At 44.8% G+C, this 18777-nt stretch overlaps 1 protein-coding gene across 2 annotated transcripts; it reads right to left on the bottom strand.

Annotated features, from left to right (window-relative positions):
* Window positions 1–1852: 1852 nt before the first annotated feature.
* dpf2l (D4, zinc and double PHD fingers family 2, like) lies at window positions 1853–18765 on the bottom strand (the record flags this gene model as incomplete). 2 transcript variants are annotated; one of them, XM_083651557.1, is made up of 11 exons in its annotated part: window positions 1853–3325; window positions 4396–4477; window positions 5355–5467; window positions 7576–7707; window positions 8226–8360; window positions 8857–8941; window positions 9127–9219; window positions 11109–11302; window positions 16040–16147; window positions 16599–16759; window positions 18725–18765. In XM_083651557.1, the coding sequence occupies 11 exons, from the start codon at window positions 18754–18756 to the stop codon at window positions 3240–3242; spliced, it is 1221 nt and encodes a 406-aa protein (XP_083507683.1). In that variant the 3' UTR covers window positions 1853–3239. The 2 variants fall into 2 exon arrangements, with proteins under 2 accessions (XP_083507683.1, XP_083507682.1); XM_083651556.1 differs by having other exon boundaries at window positions 11109–11299; window positions 18725–18756.
* Window positions 18766–18777: the final 12 nt, after the last annotated feature.

Below are 18777 nucleotides of genomic sequence, written 5' to 3' on the forward strand. Positions count from 1 at the left end.
ACCAGAGGTCAAAACAAAGAAAATGGATTATCTGACTTTGTCCACATTAAGAGATGTAAACTCTAATGGAGAGTAACGGGATTATAATAATTCACAATTTATATTCATATTAATTCATTTTCCTCTTATGACTCCAAACTATTTGTCTAGCCCAGGGGTGCCCAAAAGGTAGATCGTGATCTACCGGTAGATCTCGGGCCATCAATGAGTAGCTCGCCAAAGAAATACAAAATGTATTTTTTAATTTTTAATGAATAAACTAAATCCCACTCATCATGTATAGCTAACTCAGTATCTACAGTATTTTACATAACATTTTTAAAGAATGTTAAATAAATAATATAATACTGTTAAACTGTGCTAAATATGTACTTGAGGGGACAAGAGGAAAAGAAGGAGGTTGCAACTAGTTTTATTTTTTGTAAGTAGCTCTCATCCTAAAAGTTTGGGCACCCCTGGTCTAACCTGTACGGTTTGGTAAAAGTAATTGATCAGATTTTCTGTATCAGCAGTTTCTCACAGTGACGGACACTTGGTTTTGGTGTATCTCTCTGTAGATTACAAGTTTGTGCTAATGTGTCACTATAGTGTAGAGTAGCCATTCCCAACCTGTGGGCCATGCAGGTATTGCAAGTGAGCCACCAAATCATTTGCAAAACATTATGATCTTTGTGTTTGTTTGTTTTTTATTATCATCATTATGGATGAGAATGCATTTCTCCATTGTTTAATGATTGTAATCAAATATTTGTTAATTAGCCTATTGCAGACAGACCCTTACTTTTAGTTTCTGATTTCTGTGTGGTGCTAATGGACAGCTCCTTTTATCGTTAAAGATGAGCTGAACCCAAGTGGCGCGAGGGTCGGAGACGTAACAGACTGAAAACAAATCTTGCCTGAGATGACAGAGGGTTGAGAGGCGGCCCATAGCGTGTCGATGATTTGATTTGACAATTCTGGGGACTGGATTTGTGTTGGCCAATCCTGGCGTGTTCTGCCCCAAGAAGTGGGGATTCAGCGTGTTGTGGCGCTACGGAAGTGGGATCCGCAGAGAACCGAGGGAACTGGCTGCCTCCGCGTGTAGTGCCGTTTGAAAGCCGAGGCAAATGTGCCGCCTACCGGCCTGGAAAGACCTGAGGGGCCGGGGTAAGACCCGCGGTCGTTAACGTAATCCGAGTTTAACGAGCCAGTTACATGTCTTTGCATTCTACATTAAATGAAGACATTACCGTTTGCTTTATTTTGTATGTTACATACTTATTGGCCAAGTTATTAGTTAGTTTATGGGCTAGAAATTCTGCCAGGTTACAGGCACTATAGGCGGCCATATTCTCTAGCCTGGTAAACCGCCCGTCACGTGAACTCACATTTCATTTGGTTCTCCGTGACGGTCTGGACCCGCACAGGCAGTTTAAGATGATTGGTCGAGCCATGCCGGCCATTGCCGGGCCGACGAATCAGCGGCGGCCGTAGGCGGGCAGGCTCGTCTGGGCAAGTAGTGGGTACATGGTCTTTGTAGTTCTTTTCACTCGTCAACATCGCGGAAGTGACAGGCAGTCTGAATGAAATTGAATGTAATGTTCCCAATTCTATGTATTAAATTCTAAAAAACGACCCTCAACATTTGGGAAGGCTAAGCCACACAACTAGTTCGTTATAATCTAACTAAATGCTTCGAAGGTGACTTTACGACCGCGAGGACTCAATCAATGAATACCACGGAGATCATCCACAGGCACCTTCCGCGATCTGATTGGTTGAAGTTAACACCCACCAGCGGTGATAGACAGATGGGTCATCCAATCACCTGCCAAGTAGCTTGGACAAAGTGCCCGCCTCCGTCAGCGGGTCTGGTGACTTCAAACCCAGATCGACTGGTTTAGTGAAACCTATGTGGAGCTATACCGTCCATCTGGCAGCGTCAGGTTACATATTCTCCATTTCGAGGAGAAAATTCTCCTCGAAATGAAGATTGATTGACAGCTGCCATGTCGTATAATGATTGGTTGAAATGGGGTAGAGATTTGGTAGTACTAGCTGACGTCACCATACTGTAGATTACAGTGATTAATGAAATCCTGAAAAATGAACTTTTGATGTGAAAAAGTGTGAAAAACTAAAGAAATTTGATTTTTGTGCAATTTTTTGCATACATTATTAAATAGGTGCACTGAATACCCAGGTATGTGAACTAAAAAAAGATATAAATAAAAATGGGTTCAGCTCGTCTTTAAAAAAAATGCTCTGAGAGCAAATTTGGCCTCCGTACGGTTTACGGTCGGATGTGGGCCGCAAACATTTTTATGAGTCAGAAAAGGTTGTAGAGAGAGAGTCCATGTTACTAAAGGTTGTAGAGAGAGAGTCCATGTTACTAAAGGTTGTAGAGAGAGTCCATGTTACAAACTCTTTCAAATTGTTGAGTCTAGCTCCAAAATTAAGGGTGGGCTTTCCCGAAAGTCTTCTTCAGACCATCTTTGTCCCGTTGATTCTGAACAGATGGCCTGAATGCGTCTGAGAAGCTCTGTTGAGCTGAAGGGGTCATGACATGATGTGTGTATTTCGTGTTATCATTAACCTTGGCACTGACTGGTTCCCCACAGGGAAACCTCTTCAATAGATAAATGCTCTAATAGATCAGACAGAAGTACACAGACAAATGCCACTACAAAAGTCCACTAGTAATAATAATAATATTAATAATAATATCCCTCGACAACGGGATTCATTTTGAAATATGTGTGATGCTGTGTTCCCCATCCTGGGAGCAAAAATAGATAATTTGGCAGGAAAAAAAACTAACCGTCTTAACAGTCCACACTGCGTCTCTGAGTGTATATTGGTGCAGATAAATTAGCTGTGATGCTAATCCATTTGCTCCTGGGAGCTCCCATGGAGACAGCGGTTGCTATGGTAACTGCATGCACCCTGTCTCTTTATCTAGCGTGTGTAACAGTCCAGAGGAGTGTGTGGATGTGTGTTGGTGTCTGCACTGTGTGTGTGTGTGTGTGTGTGTGTGTGTGTGTTCGCTGGTTGGTAGTGATGATCAAATGAGTAACTTTGATCCCCGTGTTGACTGATCTGGGTTCCGTTTTGGGAGGACCCCCCCTTGATGCTGTAGATACAAACAGTGCTACTGTAGCTGATCTGCGGTCCGGCTCTGCCGCGTCCGGACAGAGCCCCGCAGCGCCGGAGTGGGAGGGGTCCCGTTGCCGAGGGGGCGGAGCTTGGCGTTGTGGATGTCACTCGGGGGTGGAGCTCTGGTTCTGCTGGTATATGGAGGCTTTATCCTTCAGCAGAGCCAGGCACAGGTGGCAGCTCCAGCTCCCTGGGAAAACACACAAGGACACAGATTAAGGAAATGTCTACTAATGTCATCTAATCAATGGTGATACTGTATTCTAATAGATAACGGAGTGAGGATAATACACTGCATGCTTTCAATTCCTTCGTTTTAGCTCTGCAGTGTTCTAAGCAGACCAGATGGCATCCAGCAGATGATAGAACGCTCATGCATAAGAGACTTGAGACTTGACTTGGACTTGTGACCCAAGACTTGAGACTTGACTTGGACTTGTGACCCAAGACTTGAGACTTGACTTGGACTTGTGACCCAAGACTTGAGACTTGACTTGGACTTGTGACCCAAGACTTGAGACTTGACTTGGACTTGTGACCCAAGACTTGAGACTTGACTTGGACTTGTGACCCAAGACTTGAGACTTGACTTGGACTTGTGACCCAAGACTTGAGACTTGACTTGGACTTGTGACCCAAGACTTGAGACTTGACTTGGACTTGTGACCCAAGACTTGAGACTTGACTTGGACTTGCAATAAATGACTTGTGAGCATCTCTGGCTTGAGGAAGTGCAGCGTTTGAGGAAGTGCAGCGCTTTGCCGATTGACATCACAATCCATTATGACATCATTCACAGTTGGTATAAAGCAGTCAGGCTAACAGGCAGTGCACTAGTCTATGTAATAAAAGGATGTAAAAGTTATATTATTGTTCAAATGTAACTACTACAAACTATATATCTCCATTCTCCACAAATTTGCTTGGAATTTTGTAGTCCTACAACTCGGAAAAAATTTGTTTATTGTCGTTTTTGTTGTATTTAAAGTAAACTACAATTCTTTTTAATCAAATGCTTGGACTTCAATGGTTGAAATTCAGAACTGCCCAAGCGACTGCAGAGCATGTCGCATTGTGCTGCACAGGTCTGTGCTTGTCTCATTAGAGAACAAGGCAACAAATCAGGCCAAACCCGCGCAGTAGGCGACTGGCCTCAGTGGCCTGGGAGCAACACCTGAGCCAGCACACAGCCAGGCTTTCTGTGGCTTTCCACAGTTTCTTAATTTCTGACTGACTTGGGAGTCGTCAGTGTCTGCTTACCCTCTGGGGGTTCAGTCATGGGGGGGGCGAGACAGTACATGTGGTAGCCTCGGTCGCAGTCATCGCAGAACAGCAGCTGGTCCTGTGGAAACACAGTGAAATCAAACGTCATGAGGTGCAGTCTAACAATTGGACAAGCAAAGAAAGTAAGTCAAACACAATTAGTCTAATAAGACTTGGCTCATATGCCTTCACATTGTCAAATTGATGGACTTCAGATGTCATTTATTCCAATAGAGGATGATTGACCAACAATAACAGATTAACATCCAACCCTTTGAGGATGTTAGATACACTGGCCAACAGATGACTGGTATGTTAAACTTTTGTGTGGGGGCGAAAGCCAGTTAATGTAACCCGAAGTAAGATAAAGATTAATTTGAGTTATCTTTATGACATCACTTGTAAACAATGCATCTTTCTAACAAATATGTTAATGGAAAACTTCTGACTGCTATAGTCACGATAAAAACTTGAATATTGGTTGATAGTGCCAAATGTCAATGCTAGAGATAGTTACCATCATGGTTCATTATTTCAGTTTTTACTAAAAAAAGATTTATTTGACAAAATGTCTGCATTTCATTTGGAGGGTGTTTTTGTCACAACGTGTGACTTAGTCAAACACAACAGAAAAAGCTGTCATCAAGGTATTTAACAGTGGGTAATGATGACTCATAGGGGAGTGAGAGTCCATTGTTGACTTGCTTCAACAGGAAATACATTTAATCAGATATGTGATCGACTGATTCAGGTCAACGACTGTTGAAAACAAAATAAACCAGTGAGTCAGGAGAGACACTAGAAGTAAAAGATGTCGACTTTTTGTTGTTTAAAAGGATTATTTGTAAACGTTGTTGCGTGTCAACTTGTTTTGCTATCGTGACACTCCACTGCCACATGAATATGCAGAAAACACTGAGGGCCACTGGTGCAGTAAATAAGGTAGAGGCGCTCACGTCGTTCTCTGAGGTACCACAGACATTGCAGCACTTGCACTCAATGCACTGCCAGCGGTAGGTCTTCACCGCAGCCATCATCACTGCTGTGAACTGCAGGCATGTCGGGTGGCCTGGGGGACAAACGGAGAACATCAGAACACAGGGAGGAATGCAATCACAAAGACAACGAAAACATAATGAGAACAGCTGCAGTTCTGACCATCAAATTACTTGATCGAGAACTTGATTAGGCTTTCTAGTAGCCTAGGTCCAGAACCTCGAATCCGCCACCCACTCCACGCAGTTGAGTTTGGCTGCACTTGGTCTGGCATCATCATATGCCAAATGCCTTTTCTCCGGCTTTCTAACCCTCCGAGCCAATGAGCGCAGAGTGGGACTAACGATTGGCCGATCAGTGTCAACAGGCCAACGGGCGGGACCAGCCGTTGTCAAGACAATAGGGAGTTTAAGCAACCACGGCTTGGAGCAACGGCATCAAGACCCACTTTTGCGCATTTGTGCGATTGTATCTAGCCACCTCCCCCCGTTGTCACCAAGCTGCCGACTACGGGAGAAGGAGTAGTTTGACCCGTACCCGGCAGTACGCCGAGCTGTTAGCATGTGAATTACAAGTTTTCATCGTATTTGGCACTGTCATTCCGTGTATATTCGATTCTATCATTAGTAGTTGTATGGATAAAGAGTAGCTATATTTGTTAAATATGTCCGCTAATTTGACTGCATTTCTTCTTTGTTCATAGGCATGTCCGCTGTTGCCAGCAGCACTCAGGAAGAAGTAGCCGTAGTGTTTTGGTGTCGTGCAGCTTAGTGATATGTGCTTCCGGGACTACGTCAACCCGGTTGGAACCCCGTCGCCGTCCTTAACACGTTCACTGCCAATGGCGAGTTGACTCGTCAAAAAAATCCAACGGTTGACTGCCAATGACGAGTTGAGACGTCAAAAAAAAAAAAAAAAAAATTTTGACGGTGCTACGTGGATCAATGCCCCCCACGTCTCCTATAAAAATATTGGAGCCACCAAAGGTGTACAACCCATTCCACCAACCCACTAAGTGGCGACAGTGCTCTCCATTCTAGAGGAAGGCAAGCAAAAAGCAGTGTGAGGAAGCCATTCTCATGAAAATGGATTGGCGAAAACGCTTTCGCGCTTGGGAGCTGGCGGTGGGGTTTTGCAAATTTGCATAATAGATTACGGGTGGAACACACTTTGAAACACGCAGCATAAATAAGACCAGAATCGCAAAAGCTTCATCAAAGCTCTCAGAACCCCAAGAAACGAGCGAGCCCATCCAGACTTGCCCAGCGGCCGCCAGCAGACAGGCACAGCAGCAGCAAAGCAGTGAGCCTGGTGACGCGAGGTTACAGCAGCAACAGAAACGAGCTTGTGACACGCCCGCTGCAGCCAAGAAGAACACACACGGAGGGAGGAGTTTGAAGGAGAGGGGTGTTTCCTGCTGTTATGGAGGAAATTACTGTTCAAAACTATTGTTTAGATGTCTGACGTCTTACTGATGCCAAAAATGAATGGTTAAAGTGACTGTTCTATCGAATTTCACAAAAAGCCGTTTATCTCAGAATAAATTTTCAGACGCTGAAACCATGCTGTATTCAACTGCTAATGCTTACATAACTACTAACTCTACAAACGAACTCTTTTAGACAGAGAAAGCACACATTCTATTAGTTCTTTTGAGATATTGTGTGTTCACAAAATCCTAACAGAAACGAATCCTCGGCTCTTGAAAGATGAGCCAGAATCCTCAAAAAACCCCTCTGGCAGAAGCTAACTACAGTATTGAAAAACGGCTGGCAGTGAATGTGTTAAAACCTCACCACTTAAACTCCCTAATAACACCAAAACGGCTGCAGCTGTTGCCTGCTCCCGAGGCCGTTTTAATGAAATTGATTACAAGTACCAATTACTTTGAAATCCAAACTACAATGCATGGAGGGCATTTATTCCAAGGGGGAGATGTTTTTTTTTACGTTCGCCCGACTGGAGTAACTAATGTAAGATTTAGGCAGATATACGTTGGACTTGGTCTCTAGTGATTAGTTGGAATTCCCCTGGGGGGGATCCCGTTATACAAATAACTCAAACAGAGTGCAATCTCACACTAGAAGATGGAAATGGGTGTACAAGTTGACAATTCAGTCTGAATATCAGGCTAGCTTTCTAGCGCAATTAGCAATAGAGGGAGACGTGATTGGTCTGTACCTGAGCGTCCACAGTCTGAGCAGGATACCAGTTCTTCTGATTGGCCAGTCTTCTGGTTTAGGGTGGAGTCTCCCAGGCAGAAGTCGCAGTAGTCGTTGGGCAGCGCCAGTCCATTAGGACCCTTCTTAGGTGCTAGGATGGAAGAAACCGGTCAGTGTATGCTAGTGACAGTCACTTATTAAAATATTTTTTTATCAAGGGAAATGTGCCAAGTTAAGAAATCAAAATGGCCTTGTAAGTAAAGTTCTACAAACCATATCAACCAAAGAAACGGCCTTATTTCAGCTAGTCTGCTGGAACTACGCTGTAAAGTACAGTCGCAACTAATGAAAGTGTGTCAATTGGCAATTAGCTCTGATTCAAAGCATTTACTGCCACAGTGCTGTGTGTGTGTGTGCACCAAGAAAACTGAAGCAATGTGATGTGTTGAAAAACAATATCATGGATGAGATGCTGAATGAACGGTGGGGGCGGGGCTCCCAACTGGGCAAGAACATCAAGTCTCATTTCCCATTAAACTTCTGTACTTGAAAATTATTTGGAAAATAAAAAAAATAAAAAAAGGGGAGGAAAAAGAATGAGAGAGAGACTGCCCCCATGCACCCAAACCTCCCTGCCCCTCTCTCTCTCGCCAGTACAGTGTAACTCACTCTTCTGCTCCTCAGGCTGGCGAGGAGTGGGTGGTGCCTCGATCTCCTCTCGGTCCTCGCCCTCCTCCTCGGCCAGGTGAGAGTGTGTGTAGTGATAGCTCAGGCCCGGACGGTTCTTGTAGCGCTTCCCACAAACTGACACACACAAGACACACGTGATACAAAAAGTGTTAGAGCAACGGCGGCTACCAACTACAACTAGTGTCCAAAAAGGCCCAAGGTGGAACCGGTAAACAGCGCCGCTCATCGTCCCACAACTGTCTTTAGTTTACGTTTTTTACGTTCATTTTTCATGCAAAAACGGCACTTGCAAACTCATACCACCGAGCTGTGCATCTGTGTTCTGATCTAAGACCAGCAGGGAGTTCCTGAGCACATAGAGTGGTATATAGTACCAAAGAAAGTCAACTTTTCCAATTTCTATCAAATTCTATGTTGTCGGACTTCAGTTCCAGATGGGGTCTTTCAGGTCAAAGCATGCATAGTGGCAGCCAGGTTTCTCTTTCACTGGCGCACACATCTTATGCTTTCACGTATATGCGGGAAAAAATATGTTTAAAAAACACAACCGCCTCCCTTTTCTGCAAAACACGCACACCAGCGGACGTTCTCTAGCGAAACCGGCACTCACTGTCGCAGGCGTACGGCTTTTCCCTCTCCTCCAGCGCTGCAGCCGCCGCCTCACTCTTCTTCTTGCCGTTCTTCTCACTGCGACTCTGGGGAACCAGTGGAAAACCGGCAACGGTTGAGATGGATAATGCTAAACAGCTAAAGAACACTAAACAGTTTAGCCAAGGGAGTTGGATAATATTGCTGTGTTTTCCCCTCACATGCTGATCTCTGGGATCCTTTAGGGGGGGGGGGGGGGGGGGGGGTATTAGATACAGTATATGATACACACCTTGGACTTGCTCTTGCCTCGTCTCTTGGGAGTCTCATCCTCGAAGTCATCGTCGTCTAGGTCATCCAGGTAGTCGTCATGGTCCAGGACTCTCTGCAGGAATGGGTGGGTGGGGTTAGGACAGGGAGGGACACTCACTGTGTTTTATATATAAATACTTCCATACATTTAAGCATCCAACCTACATGGGTGCTATAGTGCTACTGCTTAGTAATTTATTCATTCATGTTGTTGAGCAATCTGGGAACTATTTCGGCACGTAAATAGACTCTGTGACAGCCGTACCTTTTTTTTTGCTTCCTGTACAGCGCAAATCTTCCACCCGGGACTTCCCCTTTACTTTTTTTTCTTCCGAATTCCTAAACTCAGAATTCTAACGTTTTCCAGAATTCAAAATGAATTCTCAGAATCCTGGCAGAATCCTGGCTTAAACTCAGAACTCAAATATTTGTCTCACATGTGGCCCTAATCCTCTTCGGTCATTTTAAATTGTGTGCGGTGTAATATGTATGTATGTATGTATGTATGTATGTATGTATGTATGTGTATGTATATATATATATATATATATATATATATATATATATATATATATATATATATATATATATATATACAGTATATATATACATATATATGGAACTAAATAAAACATCAGCTAGTCAGGAACAAGTCCATAATGTAGACCGCACACTCCAAAGATGACGACCAATATTTGTCAAAAAGACTTGATTTATTAAGAACAACGCGTTTTGCAGATGTGCTTCATCAGGTTTTGGGTCCGAGAGATCTCATCAAATGGCCCTATGTGGACTAAGCTAGGGGTCCTTATATATATATATATATACATACATATATACATATACATATATATATACATATACACACACACACCTCCAGACGACCCCACTTGAGGTTTCGACCCCAATGCTCTAGTACAGGGGTGTCAAACATGTGGCCCGGGGGCCAGATCCGGCCCCCCAAAGGGTCCAATGCGGCCCAAAGGATGACTTTGCAAAGTGTGAAAATTGCCCTGAGAAGTCCTTCAATCCAATGTGATGCACTTGTTAAGGCTAAGAGGTACCAGGTTTCAGGAGCAACTTACATATTAAGTCGCCTATTCATGTTATCTGTATTAATCACTAAATAGTCAGCTATTTTTATTACCTTTGCTTGACTATAGAGAATTGCACAGGTGGGTAAACTATCCAAGGTGAGTAGTTTACCCACCTTGTTTGCCCTCATTGATTGATACAGTTGATCTGAAAAGGTGAGTAAACTATCTGCCTCATTTCAAAGGGGTGGGTCAATTGTTTACCTGCGTTTACCCTCCACTACACCCCTGATTGTAATGCACAGTACAGACAGTCGATAATGTGCTTGATGGTATCTGAGATAACCCTACGTGTTGTAGGGTTGTACCTGTAAGTCTTTACACTAAGATAAACGCGGACATTTTGAGGTTTTGTCATTTATAAGTTATTGATTATTGATTTTCATTGTCTGGCCCACTTGACACCAAATTGGGTCGCATGTGGCCCGTGGACTAAAATGAGTTTGACACCCCTGCGTCTAGTATCTTCCTATCCCTATGGCCCCATTTCCCTCACGACCCCCACCGGGTACCACCCCCAAAACACCACACACCCACAGTTTAGTGACTAAACTCACTAAATGTCCATGAATGAATGATTGGGTGAGTGACTGTCCTGACTTTTCCATCTCATAACTCCGGTGGGACCGCTGGTCCAGCACCGCGGTAAAAACAAACCAACTATAGACATCAGAATCTGTGTTCATTCATGAAGGACCTGGGTCATTAATTGAAATCTTTTCGGAGACACTGGGTTTGCTCCAGCCTGTCTGGAGCGAAGGCTGTGTGGGATTTGCCCTTGTGTGAAAAACCTCTATCGTGCTAGCTCTGTCCATCACAGTCGCACTGGTAGAAAACACGCGAGTGGCCAGCCGGCCCCGAGCCTAACCTTGCGGATCCGTCCAGATGAGGTGGTGGACACAGAAGCGGCGGCGGGCTCCACTTTTTCCGGGTCCTCCTCGGGGCCGCGGGCGTCCGACACGCCGCTCCTCCTGTCCACGGGCTCGCCCTTGAGCAGCGCCTCCAAGCTGCTGCCGTCCGCCGCCCCCAAGGCATCACGCTTCAGACTCAGATCCAGATCTGCTACACACACCGAGGTGGACAATGAGACATGCACATCGACACACGCACAGCACAGGTGAAAGAGAACCATGCGGACATGTCGCACAAAAACACAGACACACACAAACGTCAAATTCATTTTAAGCACATGATGCATCTGCTTTTGAAATATCACATGTCAAATGAATTAAATGTTTTGTCAATATTTGGGCGAGAGAGAGAGAGAGAGAGACACATACACACTAATAGGTCTCTTAGGCTTGCCCACAGATTGCCTAATTGCCAAATTTGGTCTCAAGTGGGCCAGACAAAGAAAAATCACACCCAGCCTGGGAGTGAACACACATAGTCACTTTATACCTTTTTTACATCAAAAGTCGCACTAGTACACGTGTTTTTGTTACCCAGAAAAGCAGCAGCATCGCCTTTTAAACTTTTAAATCGCACTCTCAACAAGCAAAAACAAAATGGAAACTTCCGGGTAAAAATGTCAAACTAATGTCATTTAAACAAGTAAATTGCTTCACTGATGCACGCTGGAGGAGAAAAAGGTGTTTCAACAAATGAAGCAGCAAACATTGCATCAAAATACTCGTTTTGATATTAAGATTACATAATAGTGAAACTGTGGCTTTAAAGCATTACTCAAAATGTGAACGTCACAACACTGCCCAGAGAAAGATCCTCAACAAATACCGTAAATTCCGGACTATAAGCCGCACCTTTTTTCCCGTTTTTTGGGCTTTTTTGGCCCCTGCGGCTTATATAACGGTGCGGCTTATCTATGGATTTTTTCCCAAAAAAAAAAAAAAAAAATCTCTCTTTTTTAGCACTCTTTCTAACTATAAATCCTATATAACTATAATAAGTTTTAATTTCCTCTCTTGCCCTCTTTTCACCACACTGTATGACACTGTATGACACTGTGTGCACTGTAAAAAACAACACAGGTGGTGTTGTGTTATGTTGTTTTGTTGAAATGTTAATAAATGGGAGCTTCCTCAAACAGCCATCTCTTTCCCGACAATCCCCTCTGTGCATGAACCCTTACATATGGTAATTAAACATTAACTCATTGAGTGCCAGCCACTTTTGGAGAACGGACGCTCCCAGTGCCAGAGTTTCAGAGCGTTTTCAGTGATTTCTCGAGGCCCACAGAATATTGTGTGATATTACTATGTAAACACTGAACACGCACAAAGAACGATGAGACTCTATTCTATCATCTGCAAAAAAAAGTTTATTGATCCCATTTTCCGTTCTTTAGTTATGAGCCGGAGAAGATAGCTTGATTCATCCAAAAATAGCAATTTTTTTCTAGAAGCTGAGATAATTGGCCTTTTGTGAAATTAATCATTTCAAGCACATCACTGACTCTGAAGCTAATCTTTTCTAATGTAGTCACACCTCAAAAATAATTTCCTTCAATAAAACAGTTTAGGCCAGGGAATTTTGTTTGGCAGAATAATATTTTTAGCTACAACCAGCAGCGCTGGCCCCTGCGTGCGCTGCTGGTTGCAGCTTCTTGCTGGTTTTGATTTGCTGCTGGTGGGTATCGGATATTCTGGCTTGCGTTTGTCAATCCTGTCCTGCTGCCTGGGTCTGTCTGGGTGTTGTGTGTGTGCTGCTCTGCGTGCCCCCTCCCCCCCCCCCCGCCCCGCCCCGCCTCGCCTCGCCTCAACTGCACACTCCTCCTCCTGTCTGTGGTGGCTCTCTGCTGAGTTTGCTGTGCGCACAGTGAAGGGTGCGGAACAGCCAGGCTTTTTTACAGCGTTCCGCGTGTGTTTGTCACCGGCAACGATGCTTCCAGTTGAGAATAATAACTCCACGGTGTGGATGTGCAGATGTGCTGTCGCAACCGACACAGAGCGGCTCAATTGTGGGAGCAGATTGGCTGCTGCAGGCACAGCTGCAGTAACGTGCTTCAGCATATCGATGCATACGGATGCGATGCGATTTCCGTTTCCATAACGACTTCTTCTTTGTTTTTTCCTTGCCTTTCTGTTATGTGGAGAGCACTGTCGCCACCTAAGGGTTCTGTAAAATAGGTTATAGACCTCCAATAGCTACAATAGTTGTACCAGAGATGTATCAGGGATTGATCCACGTCCCACCGTCAAAAAACGCAATTGACGACAACCGTCGTCATTGGCACTCTACGTCAGTATTTGAATTGACGACAGCTGTCGTCATTGGCATTCAATGAGTTAACAAAAAAAAAAAAAAAAAAAAAAAAAACATTAAAACACCCGCGGCTTATAGTCCGGTGCGGCTTATATAAGAAAAAAATAGTCAACTTTGCAGGTGCGGCTTATACACCGGTGCGGCTTATAGTCCGGAATTTACGAAATGTGTTTTGATGCAAGTCAAAACTCAAAGGTCTGTGGAGAAAGTGGGGAACTATCAGCTTTGTTTCTACGAGACAACAGTGAATTAGAACGGCCGCACCGCGGATATATACCTCCACCAACAAGTGACCATGTCTGTCCAGACTTTGACGTTTGAGCCAAATGTGGCAAAATTCCGCCAAGGCATTCCTGAGATAATAGAAATGATGAGGCTTGGAATGTAGTTGCTTCAGCTGTAAGTACGATATAACTCTATTCTACCAATGGTGTAAGTCCACAATGTTCAAATGTTAATTAGCTAAATGAATGATGGGGTTGACTTTGGTGATAACCAGTACCGGTAGTTTAGCATGTCTGTGCGAGGGTGAGCAACAATTCATAGTTGATCAGTAAGATCAACACGGGCACAAAGAAAAGACAAGTGCACAGCTCTACCAACCCAGAAACTGTTTTCCCGGTGAGGAAACAAGTTCTTGTCTGACTAGACCAGCCACTGGATAGCTCTGGCACCTGCTTTGACTAGACAGGCTGCTGGATAGCTCTGGTACCTGCTGTGACTAGATGGGCTGCTGGATAGCTCTGGTACCTGCTTTGACTAGATGGGCTGCTGGATAGCTCTGGTACCTGCTTTGACTAGATGGGCTGCTGGATAGCTCTGGTACCTGCTTTGACTAGACGGGCTGCTGGATAGCTCTGGTACCTGCTGTGACTAGATGGGCTGCTGGATAGCTCTGGTACCTGCTTTGATTAGATGGGCTGCTGGATAGCTCTGGTACCTGCTGTGACTAGATGGGCTGCTGGATAGCTCTGGTACCTGCTTTGATTAGATGGGCTGCTGGATAGCTCTGGTACCTGCTTTGATTAGATGGGCTGCTGGATAGCTCTGGTACCTGCTGTGACTAGATGGGCTGCTGGATAGCTCTGGTACCTGCTGTGACTAGACGGGCTGCTGGATAGCTCTGGTACCTGCTTTGACTAGATGGGCTGCTGGATAGCTCTGGTACCTGCTTTGACTAGATGGGCTGCTGGATAGCTCTGGTACCTGCTTTGACTAGATGGGCTGCTGGATAGCTCTGGTACCTGCTTTGACTAGACGGGCTGCTGGATAGCTCTGGTACCTGCTGTGACTAGATGGGCTGCTGGATAGCTCTGGTACCTGCTTTGACTAGATGGGCTGCTGGATAGCTCTGGTACCTGCTGTGACTAGATGGGCTGCTGGATAGCTCTGGTACCTGCTTTGACTAGATGGGCTGCTGGATAGCTCTGGTACCTGCTTTGACTAGATGGGCTGCTGGATAGCTCTGGTACCTGCTGTGACTAGACGGGCTGCTGGATAGCTCTGGTACCTGCTTTGACTAGATGGGCTGCTGGATAGCTCTGGTACCTGCTTTGACTAGATGGGCTGCTGGATAGCTCTGGTACCTGCTTTGACTAGATGGGCTGCTGGATAGCTCTGGTACCTGCTTTGACTAGACGGGCTGCTGGATAGCTCTGGTACCTGCTTTGACTAGACAGGCTGCTGGATAGCTCTGGTACCTGCTTTGACTAGATGGGCTGCTGGATAGCTCTGGTACCTGCTTTGACTAGACGGGCTGCTGGATAGCTCTGGTACCTGCTTTGACTAGACAGGCTGCTGGATAGCTCTGGCACCTGCTTTGACTAGACAGGCTGCTGGATAGCTCTGGTACCTGCTTTGACTAGACGGGCTGCTGGATAGTTCTGGCACCTGCTTTGACTAGACGGGCTGCTGGATAGCTCTGGTACCTGCTTTGACTAGACGGGCTGCTGGATAGCTCTGGTACCTGCTTTGACTAGACGGGCTGCTGGATAGCTCTGGTACCTGCTTTGACTAGATGGGCTGCTGGATAGCTCTGGTACCTGCTTTGACTAGATGGGCTGCTGGATAGCTCTGGTACCTGCTTTGACTAGACGGGCTGCTGGATAGCTCTGGTACCTGCTTTGACTAGACGGGCTGCTGGATAGCTCTGGTACCTGCTGTGACTAGACGGGCTGCTGGATAGCTCTGGTACCTGCTTTGACTAGACGGGCTGCTGGATAGCTCTGGTACCTGCTTTGACTAGATGGGCTGCTGGATAGCTCTGGTACCTGCTTTGACTAGATGGGCTGCTGGATAGCTCTGGTACCTGCTTTGACTAGATGGGCTGCTGGATAGCTCTGGTACCTGCTTTGACTAGATGGGCTGCTGGATAGCTCTGGTACCTGCTTTGACTAGACGGGCCGCTGGATAGCTCTGGTACCTGCTTTGACTAGATGGGCTGCTGGATAGCTCTGGTACCTGCTTTGACTAGATGGGCTGCTGGATAGCTCTGGTACCTGCTTTGACTAGACGGGCTGCTGGATAGCTCTGGTACCTGCTTTGACTAGACGGGCCGCTGGATAGCTCTGGTACCTGCTTTGAGGGGTGGGAAGGCCAAGCGGGGATCCTCGGGGGGGTGGGCACGCCGTTTCTTCCTCCAGCGACGGGCTGGGTAGGTGTAGAGTTGCCCTGGAGCTACCCCTGATGACACACACACAAATGCAAATGGCGGAGGAGCAAGTTAAAAAAAAATTGGCGTTCACATAAGATCTACACTTAAAACTGTGAAAACAAAATGTGCACAAAGGGGTTTGTAAACGTAAATGCAAACGTAAATAATAAACAAACTACTGGCAGTGAAGTCTCTACGCAGTGTGCGGATTCTACTTTTTACTTGTTACTGATCATCCATTGTCCTGGCACAGCCAGTCAAATAGAGTTGTAAAATATGTATTGTGCAGTGGCTGTTTTGAATATTTCACCCAGTTATAGTAAGTAAATCCAAGTCAATATTGTTTAGGGAAAAATGCCTGAATGGTTTCAACTATGATGCGAGCACATTTATTCTTATGAGCCATTGTGGGTGTTTTTGCCCTCATCACCACATGGAAATACAAAAAAAAGCAATATTTTTGCTACTACTGATGCAGACCTGCGCTCCTGTGTCTCTTCTCCATCCAGATGTAGCAGTTGGACTGGGCCACGCCGGTCTGAGAGTCCAGGAAAGGCATGAGGATGCTCCGCTCGGCACACAGACGGGCGTTGTAGCTATGACACTGCTCCATAGCATCTTTGTAATACTGCTCTCCCAGCCTGAAATGTGGAAGGTGGATACCAACAGGTCAAAGCGGAAAAAATTGTTAAAGGGACAGCTCACCCTAAAATCCAAAATACATATTTTTCCTCTCACCTGTAGTGCTATTTATCCATCTAGATTGTTTTGGGATAGTTGCCTGGGTTTTGGAGATATTGGCTGTAGAGATGTCTGCCTTCTCTCCAATACAATGGAACTGGATGGCACTCGGCTTGTGGTGCTCAAAGGGCGGAAAAAAATACATTTGAAAAACTCAACAGCAATGTCTCTTTCCAGAAATCATGACCCAGTTACTCAAGATAATCCACAGACCTTGTTGTGAGCAGTTTCATGTAACTATTTTCTTTCGACCAAACTACACCCACAGGCCCCACTAGCTGCTAGCTTGTTCCTACATGAAACTAGCAGCAGCTAAAGCAGCAGCTAGCTAGTGGGTGTAGTTCGGTCAAAAATAGAAAATAGTTCCTATATAAAAGTGCTCACAACAAGTCTGTGGATTATCTTGAGTAACTATGTAATGATTTCTGGAAAGAGACATTGCTGTTGAGTTTTTCAACTTTGAAAGCACCACAAGCCGAGTGCCATCCAGTTCCATTGTATTGGAGAAAAGGCAGAAATCTCTACGGCTATCTCCAAAACTCAGGCAACTAACACAAAACAATCTAGATGGATAAATAGCACAGGTGAGAGGAAAAATATGTATTTTGGATTTTAGGGTGAGCTGTCCCTTTAATGATCGCTGCTGAATAAATATTGTACAAAGCAGCTAATATTTGTAATTAACATCTGTAAGTAAATATGTAAGCAATCCATACTTTCCCATACTACTTCCAGTCAACCTAAGGTGTTGAAACTGCCAGCAGTGTGTTTACATTAACTTATTACTCCGCAATTTATTTTATTGCTTATTTGTTTTAGTTTTTCTTGAATATTTCCTTTCTTTGCAAGGCCCAAGATGATGATAACGAAGAAAGTGTAAGTGTGTGTGTGTGTGTGTGTGTGTGTGTGTGTGTGTGTGTGTGTGTGTGTGTCTGTGTGTGTGTGTGTGTGTGTGTGTGTGTGTGTGTGTGTGTGTGTGTGTGTGTGTGTGTGTGTGTGTGTGTGTGTGTGTGTGTGTATGTCTGTCCTGAAGTGATGCGGCTGGCACGCAGGTGTCAGACAGCTGCTGTGGTTGCAACAACTTATGCAATCGTGGAAATTGGCTTTGGTGGAAGTATGCCACAAAAGTGGAATGGAACCATTACAAAAGCCTGTTTGGCTGAAATGATAGTTTTGTTGAATATTAACGTCACAAGATTTTTGTGTATTTTACATTGACTAAATAATAATAATTTCTGATGTTCAATTAGTTATGGCAGCCATCTTAGGTGTAGCCAAGATGAATATGACCAATTCCTCAGTTCTACTAGTGTGTACTTTCAGCTCCATATGGAACTAATTTTGACGAAACGTGATTGTTACAAATGAGAGAGTGAAGTTTTGCCCGGGGATCTCATAATTTATAGGACACGGATAACTCAGTGATAACAAACGCAACAGTGCCGATGGACGGCTATCCGAACAAAAGGTTGATTGTTAGCAAGCCTCTCGTCTCAACAATGCGCCCGTCAAGCTAGCAAATAACTGATCCGCTTCATCTTTGAGTGACTAGCGTTATGTGGCAACAGTTTGGTGATATTGTATATCATCAAAACACACCCCTGCCCGGCTGACTGGTCGGAGTAAGTGGGGAAAGACAATACATTTCCACACTGAGGTAGCCTCATTCATATCTAACCAAAGCTAGCTAACGTTAGCTAGCTCAGTATAACGTTATTCTCTGGGGACGAATATCTTCAAGATTGTGGCTGATGCGTTGACATTTTTCTGCACTTTACAGTACCACGGTAATTAGCAACTTCAACATTCGCCACTGAATGGCTACTGCGTGTTTGTGCTCTTCCAGTAAATAAAGGTAAACTTACACTTTCACAACACTGTCGACGGCCGCCGCCATGTTTGCTTGATGCAGTTGTGT

The sequence above is a fragment of the Poromitra crassiceps genome (assembly GCF_964638095.1).
Source record: "Poromitra crassiceps genome assembly, chromosome: 15".
Classification (NCBI taxonomy): Eukaryota; Metazoa; Chordata; class Actinopteri; order Beryciformes; family Melamphaidae; genus Poromitra; species Poromitra crassiceps.